The sequence below is a fragment of the Seriola lalandi genome, unplaced genomic scaffold, assembly GCF_002814215.2.
Source record: "Seriola lalandi dorsalis isolate HSWRI2012SDOR001 ecotype SW California unplaced genomic scaffold, Sedor1 jcf7180002054502, whole genome shotgun sequence".
NCBI classification, from domain to species: domain Eukaryota; kingdom Metazoa; phylum Chordata; class Actinopteri; order Carangiformes; family Carangidae; genus Seriola; species Seriola lalandi.
The window spans coordinates 338,869-347,065 of record NW_019525055.1 but is presented as its reverse complement, the minus strand read 5'-3'; the positions used below and the strand labels follow the sequence as shown (position 1 = coordinate 347,065).

Sequence of the window (8,197 nt, the reverse complement as noted above, 5' to 3'; positions counted from 1 at the left end):
TAAGTTCAACCATCTTAAAATATTTCACAACGTACTTTCTGAACATGCTGTCCACCGTTTTAAAAAAGTTATGCTTCCGGCTTAGTGTGGGTGGAGAGACAAAACACAGACACAAAGATACAATTTCAAGTTCAGCCGTCTAGGTGTGGACATATTCCTTATTTATTTTAAAAAGTAAGTAGGGTTGTGGTTCCCACTGTCATTAAGCTTAGCTCAGCAGCACCCAAAAACATCATGAAAGTCACTAAAACTGAAGCCTGGGAGTTTCCCGGCGACAGCAACAGTTCATTTGACCAAATGGGAGCTGGATTAGTCGACAGATAGAGTCCCACAATACAGGCCGGACGCTCGCTGACTAATCAGAGGTGTGGAGAAGGAAACAAGTCAGCAAATATACTGGCCGCTGAGTCGAGTACTGCTGTCATACACATTCACACACCCAGCAAAAAACCTCTGGCACCCCTGAGCAGAACATTTAGAGGATTGAATCATAACAAATGCAGCGTGTTGGTCCAGTGGTGAGTTTAGACTGAGAGCAGGGACACCAAAATCATCCTTGTGTCCCTCTGTGCTAACACATAACACATGGTCAGTGATGGTAGGATGCTTGTTTTCTCAAAAGTACAAAAATTCAGCAGCTACAATAAATACATAGTTTGAAGAGACATACTGGACTTTTATTTTCTCTATTTTTATTTTCTTATTTTTTACACTTCAGCGGTGAAAATCAACAGGAACATCCACAACATGTCTAAAATCACTGCTATTATAAGATAATTATTGATTGACCTGCGTAACTGGAAAGTCACGCTTCAAGGGAATGGTTCAATAATCTGGAAAATAGACTTATTTTCTTTCTTACAGAGAGACACAGTAGATGTGTGGATTGACACCACCCTCATAAACGTTCCACAAGAGCACGGTTATCTTAGCGAAACATAAATACTGGGAACGGGAAAACAAAGAAAGACACTGAAGACTGACTAAGTGACAGCAGTTTTTTTTGAAAATGCTTTAAAAACTGAGGTGTAAAAATGTCACTTTACCATTTTTATGGACGTTATGGGACCAGTTACTTCCTAGAGTCTCAGCTGATGCCTGGCAGCTGGCCAAGAAATAGTCCGACACATAACTCCTTGTTGAACTAACACTATATATAAAATTTATAATGTATTAAATATACTCATGCAGGAAGCTTCAAATGGTTATCTGCCGCAGGTCCTCAATTCCTAATGAGTTGTCATTGTAACCAGTAATGCCCCAGCAGCAGCAGATATTTTGACTGAAATGTAAATGTAGTTTTTTTTTCCCGAAAAAATGATGTTTTTTTAGTTAATTGACCTCATCCATTTTCTTTTACAATGCCAGGTCAGCAGACACGTGTCTGTGTGTGTGTGTGTGTGTGTGTGTGTGTGTGTGTGTAACACAAGTTAGGCAACCTCAACAAATTGAACAGACTGTTCTTTGGAGATAAGGCGTCTTTGTGTGTCAACAGTTCACATGTTCACACACACATGTAGATCAGTGTGTGTTTGAGTCTGAGTGTGAGCATAACGAGTTCTATACTTTCGACCTGAATATTTTTCAGTCGAAAACATTTAGTTACTAAAATAACACACGTGCTACTGACTGCATTCATTACTTAACACCTTTAGCCTAAATGTAAACTAGGTCCTGAGAAGAATGGCAGCGGTACAATTCTGTAGAAACTGGACTGGCTAGAGGTCTTCAAAGGTCTAGTCTCATATCATACTGAGTGTAATCATGGTTGCTGCAGGTCACAGGACTCTAGGATTGTGATTGGAGGCCTCTCTATCAGCTCTGGTCACGTGTGTGTCATCATAATCAGGAGAAGTGTCATTAGAGGAAGACAGTCTGTTGGTTCAGGATCGAGTGTGATTGTCCTCAGCTCCCTTTTAGATTCTCTATTCAGGGAGAATTTACTGATTCTCAAACAGCCAGTCAGAAAACTCTGACACCGTGAAGACCCACTACAAGACAATAAACTGTATGACTTCTTCACTGAAAAAAAAGGTTGGTAGTCACAATTAATGTTACACACACACACACACCTCCAGACACAGCTCCCAGACTGAGACCTTTATCAGTTCAGGCAGGAAGGGAGCTCGGAGACTTGCTCGGTGATCAAGATTTATTGTACATGGGAGATAAGACACAAATGCAAACACATACATGTACAGACCACACACCATCTACACAGGAGATAAAACACACACTGAAACATAATCATCTACACAAACACACACACACACACACACACACACACACACACACACTTCAAAAGCCGGGGCTGGCTGGGATCACTGCTGCCCTCTCCTCCCACCCTCTTGACCTTTAACCTCCATCTCTTCATTCTTCCGTCTCGCCGTCTCGCTGTGCCCATCTCTGTCTTTCATCTTTCTCACATTTGTTTCTCCCTCAGTTTGATTTTTGCTTTTCCGTCATCTTTTGGGTATCGATCCATTTTTCTTTCTTTTAAATTGGTTAATTGAAAAAAGAAAAGAAATTCTATGTTTTCATCCACTACCATTATGTATAAATATTAGGAGTTGGTTCATCGAGATAAACATCTGGCGGTGCTAAGTCTACAGTCAGGTGCCATTAAAACATTGCATTTTGCAACACATTGCTTCACGCATGTCACAATTTATTCACTAAGTCTGTTTCTATTGCACTCAGCTACATACTGATATGACTTTTCCACCTCAGCCAAGCTTATAAACTTTTTTTGTGATAATTCAATTTTCTTTTTTTTTTAGCAATTATGCAATTAAGACATGCAAAGATATATATCATCTTCACCCTGTTGAGTCTCCTAGAGAGTGTATATGTGGTTCCAACCCACTGAAATGTGGCTAAACACTTCAATCACATGCACCAGTGCTTTCCTTAAATCTCAATAGATGGTATGGGATGACAACTTGCAAGACAAAGTGAGGAAAAAAGGTCCTGCCCCTCTTGCATCCAGCAAGAACTCAAACCTTTCTTAGTTCTCTTACAATGCTAAGTGCTAAAGCTAAATAGACACATGGGGGGTAGAGAGTAAGCCAATTTCAATTTTTAGCTCAAACTAAATCTTAAAATCACACACGAGGTCCCATTAGTCTCAAACTGGCTGAAGGACTTACCTAAACAGATGTTATTTATTAAAGTTAACAAAAATGTGCGTTTGTTAAGGTGCAAAATGAAGCGAAGCCAAAGCAGAGTGGAAGCCAGCTGAGAGGAGAGAGCGGGAGAGAGGCGGTGAGATCATGGAGCCCAGGTGAACTAGAGGAGCTGACGACCCTCCACTGTGAGCCGGTCGTCCCCTGATCCCGACATGGACAGTCCTCTAGCCACAGTGGGAGGGACGACACGCTAAGAGTATTTTTTGTCTCTGTAGGGTTCGAATGAAAGCAGCAATGCAGCCAATAATAGCTGATGGGAGCGATAACAACTTGTCCAGAATCAAGAAATTTTTGGCTTCCACTCTGCGTCTGGTTATTGTCCTGCCTGACAGAATGAACTGCCATTTTTTTTTCTCTTTTTTTTTTACGTAACGACAGAGACAGGACACAGAGCTGCTTTATTTTAAATTATACTTTATTTCATATAAAAACAAAACAATAAACAAATAAATTAGATATTTCTAAAATAATTCTCTTGAGGAAATGTTTAAGAACAGTTGTGATTGTTTACAGTTTGTATCTGGGATAACTGGAATGTAAAGATGCAAATGTATCCGGACACTTCATGCAAATGTAAGAGCTTCACTCCAAAATGAGATCTCCATCGGTGACACCAGCTGTCACAAGGTGATTGGCGGCATAAAATGCAAACAAATGAGCAGAGTAGATACGTTAATCCTTCGCTGACAAAACGGTTGACTGGTTTTACACACAGTGAGATGAATGGATGATGAATTTAAAGCACTTTGAAATGAAACATTTACATTTTCTTTAAACTTTCCAACATCTGAAAGAAAAAGTAAAAAAGACCAGAGTAACTGGTGCAATTGGCCAAATGAAATTTCTTTCAGGAGACTGAAGGAGGCCGCGTGTTTCACCAGCATTTATAACAACCAAATTTCAGACTGAAAGCAAATTCACCATTGACCAATCGCTAAGTGTTGACACGAAAGATGAAAGATGTCATATTATCTAATCATACAATGAAATCTCTTTTTTTTTCCTTTTTTTGGGAGGGGGGGGTCTCTCTTTCCACATAACAACTGTCAATGGTTATTTTGTTTGTGTCTGTGTTGTCTGCGGTCAGATCCAGGAAGCAGACTGGGACTCAGTTGGCATTTCGACCCCACAGGGGAATTTTCTGCAGCTGGTCCTGGTGGCAGTGCTGAAGCAGCGAATGTGAATTAAGATTTGTAATTTAAAAGATGGTGGCTATGGATAAAGATAGGGGCGTTTGGGAGAGAAGAGGAGACATTACCATAATAAGAGCCTCTTCATTTGCACACAAGCCCAAGCTACCCCTACACCACCACCCCCAAAACTCCCTCTGGTCCGTAGTCACACCCATTAAGCCTGCAAAAGCCTTCATTGTCCGGCCAGGCTGCGGACCTGAGGACCCCTCGCCAACAGATTGGGTTGGGTGAAGGGTTACAGCCAGACAAAGGAGGGTCCCTCCCCCTTCTCCTCTATTTGAAATCAATCACACTGGCTTTCACATTCAGTGTCCCCCGCCCTGCCCTCCTCTCCTTGTCAGCAGTGACAGTGGGCCTGGGCCAGCTCCCCACAGAGTCCTCATGCTGAATCGTCAGCCCTCCTTTCAGGGTGAGTCCCACCGTGGACGCACTGTCTCTGACAAAGCAGCAATGTAGGCAAAGATTGAATGAGTAAAGCTGTTGTTAGAGGAAGACCACGAGATGTTGTCTCAAAGTGTTGTTGTTTTTACTTGTAAATGAGTCTGTCTCCTGACCTTTGGGGTCTGGAGACCTGTTCAGACCTAGTTTTAAAAAGGCAATAGGGCTTTTGAGAAGATGTGCTTTTTTTTTGTTTGTTTTCTTTATATTCAAAAAGATTTGCAAATTTATGGTTTTCATCCAACAACAGCAACAATAACTGGGCTCCTTCTGGTATTTACCCACAAGCTGTTTTCTTGGGTCGGAGGCCGCAGCGGTTTACTACACAATGACAAATGGAGAGTTTCATTCCAAAATTTCCCAAGTTTACGCCATCGTTTAAGAGCCAGTCCATAATTCACCACAAACATTTGAGGCTTGAGCTGTCGATGGAAAATGAGATAATTTGTGTTTCTCAGTCCGTCATAACTCAAAAAAATAGGCCAGTTTTTACAGTGTTTACAAAAGTTGCTGATGCGAACCAAATTTGAACAGCATCTACTATTGGTTCATTATTTGAGATTGACTCCAATGTTATAATTTATGTATTTTATGTTTAATTATTTACTGATTGTGACTTTAAGCTTCCATTTTGGGAAAGTGTACATATGTAATAGAGGTCAATAGTTTCAAATGTTTCACTAAATTGAATTTGGTGATATTTTGGAATGAAACCTGAACATGAAGACAGTGTGACAGCTGTGACGGGTTTGGCACTTGAAACACTTGATTAAATTCCTCTCTCCTTTTGCCACCAATAACCTTCATTTTTGTGTGTCATTCAGAATAATTTATAAAAGGTAATCGTCTTTCTGCTGTTGATATGTACATACAATATTTTAATATTCTAATATATTCACAGGAAATCATAAATTCAGGCACTTTGCTGCTGCTACAGCAACTTCTTAGCACGAGAGATCCTGAGATTTAAGACCGTTTTCTTTTTTAAATAAGCAACACAAAAGTAAAATAATCTTATATAGAGAGATTTATATTTAACAATCAGTTTCTTCTTTTTTATCATAGCAAAATAAATCTTTTTGTTTTGTTAAAATGTCTTTATCACCAAGGTTTTCAAGCCCCGGTTTTGGGTTGAGTTTTTGTGAGGAGATCATTGTCCGTCGCCTCTCTGAAGGAGAGCTGATCAAAGAAAGCATTTCAAGCTGTTTTTGAGTACCAGGGTCTCTTCTGTTGTGTTTAGTGCCACAGTTTTCCAACGTTACAACTGTTCTTGGGCACAGTGCCAGAGCTGATAGTCCAAAGTACCATGTTTAGTTTGTCGTCTTTTCTTCTGCTCCTTCTTCTGCCCACAATGAAACGTTTTCCTACAAAACTCCACCATGTAATGAAGCCCACCGGCCTCAGTGCTCCACGTGCACACGTGTGTCTGTGTGTGTATTTGTGTCTATGTCTGTGTGTAAAAAATGCCCGCCTAAATCTAAGGGCTTTGTCTGGTGCCATGATGGAGGTCCACTGTAAAACTCAACAAGAATAAAAACTTTAACTTAACTTTAGAAATGCTGCTGTGGACCTCCAGTATAGCCGCCAGTGAATGTTTTGTTTTTCAATGAAAGCCCAAAGTTTCCCCACTGTGGTGTTGTGTTCATGTGTGTATATGTTTGGGCGCCTATCTCAGCGCCGTCTTCATGTCTATCCGGGAGCGCACATCCTGGTAGCCCAGGAGACAGGGGTCGGTGGACAAAGCATCGTGGGTAAAAACGGAGTCGTTGTCGGAGGAGCAGGAGCTAGACGTGTCCTCGCATGACGGGGAGTACTGCTCAAAGGGTGTCGACAGGTCCAAGTACTGAGAGGAGAGAGAGGAAGTTCAGAAATTAGGGAACTGTTGGTGTCTCCGCAGAGGCAGAAAAAGAAACTAATCCGCATTGACATATTAGTAAAATTGGCAGTAAACAGCAGAGGAAACTGAATTTGGCGTGTTCTCAAAGGCTGTCAGGCTGCTGTTGAACATGCCGTTCATTTAATGATGTCCATGACAGAGGAGATGCAGATGTGGAGAATTGCTGCCATTGCAGTTTTACACCACCACATCAGTATAGACCAATATTGAGACCAATATTGATCGGTCAAGGTTAAAAAGATTTTTAGGCTTGTATCTAAGCCGATAAATTTCTGTACGAGTGCAAGTAAAAACCGACAAATCAATAACATGAACCGTCGACTGATCTGTGGACGACAGTTTGTTGGTCTGGATTTGTCGGAAAAAACTCTCTGAAATTTCAGCAATTCCGATAGTTTCGACACATTTTGATTTTGTTCCTGTTGTTTGGAGTTGATAAGTCTGCTCTCTACACATTCACTGAAGACATCTGGACAGCAGATTGGGAAGGAGAGGAAGAAGAACATGTGTGTGTACATCTTCACGAGTGCATACGTTAGCATGTGTGACTCTGTGTGCGTGTGTGTGTGTGTGTGTGTGTGTGTGTGTGTGTGTTTGAAGCCCACCTCGTCAGAGATGGACAGCAGCACTCTGTCCAGCTCCTCCACAAGCTGTTTAAAGGTCGGCCTCTGGGTGGGAACAGCATGCCAGCACTCACGCATCATCATGTAGCTGCAGAGGAAAAAATAAAAACAGAAAAACATAATTTCTACACTTAAAATAATCTACAACGAGACAACAAAGCACAAAGTTTAGTTGATGGATACAATTCTAAAAAAAAAAAAAAACCCTATTTGAAATAATCAAATCACTCGGCTCTACTTGTCACTCCCCACAAGTAAAGCACAAAGCTCAGCACAGCAAGGACTGGGAAATTAATTAGCTTGCAGGCTTCATTTCATTTCCATCTGTACTGATGCAAAACATCTCGAGATAAGAAGAGAGAGGAGCTCCTGCTTACAGTTCATGTGTGCAGTTGGAGGGTTTGTCCATTCGATGTCCCTCCTTCAGCAGCTTGAAGAGCTCTTCAACCGGGATACCAGGGTACGGCGAGCCACCCAGCGTGAAGATCTCCCACATCAGGACGCCGAACGACCACCTGAGCACAGACGAGAGTAGAGGGCGCAGGATGTGATCAGGACACATATTAACTTCCGTTGACTGTGGTACAAAATGATGTATGAAGCCATATGATGCGATTAAAACAGAACTCATATCAAAGATGTTTGTCATTCTACTGTCACATTAGTCTCGTGCTGCACATTGGCGTGTTTTCCTGCCGCAGAGACTTTGACTTACACGTCACTCTGGTGTGTGTAGACTCTGTCGAACAGGGCTTCTGGTGCCATCCACTTCACCGGCAGCCGTCCCTGCAGAGCGGACATGGAAACATTAGAGACCACAGTCTAACTAAACCACAGTCTCACTCTATGTCTCCCAAC

At 41.6% G+C, this 8,197-nt stretch overlaps 1 protein-coding gene across 1 annotated transcript in view; it reads right to left on the bottom strand.

Annotated features, from left to right (window-relative positions):
* Nucleotides 1–3,585: 3,585 nt before the first annotated feature.
* Nucleotides 3,586–8,197, bottom strand: part of fgfr4 (fibroblast growth factor receptor 4) — a 20,253-nt gene continuing 15,641 nt past the window's right edge. Inside the window, exons 18-21 of the mRNA XM_087175804.1 lie at nt 8,055–8,125; nt 7,717–7,854; nt 7,322–7,427; nt 3,586–6,662 (exon numbers count right to left, since the gene is read on the bottom strand). Of these exons, the coding sequence (XP_087031930.1) occupies nt 6,486–6,662; nt 7,322–7,427; nt 7,717–7,854; nt 8,055–8,125 (492 nt within the window). The 3' untranslated portion in view covers nt 3,586–6,485. The remainder of the gene's footprint in view (nt 6,663–7,321; nt 7,428–7,716; nt 7,855–8,054; nt 8,126–8,197) is intronic.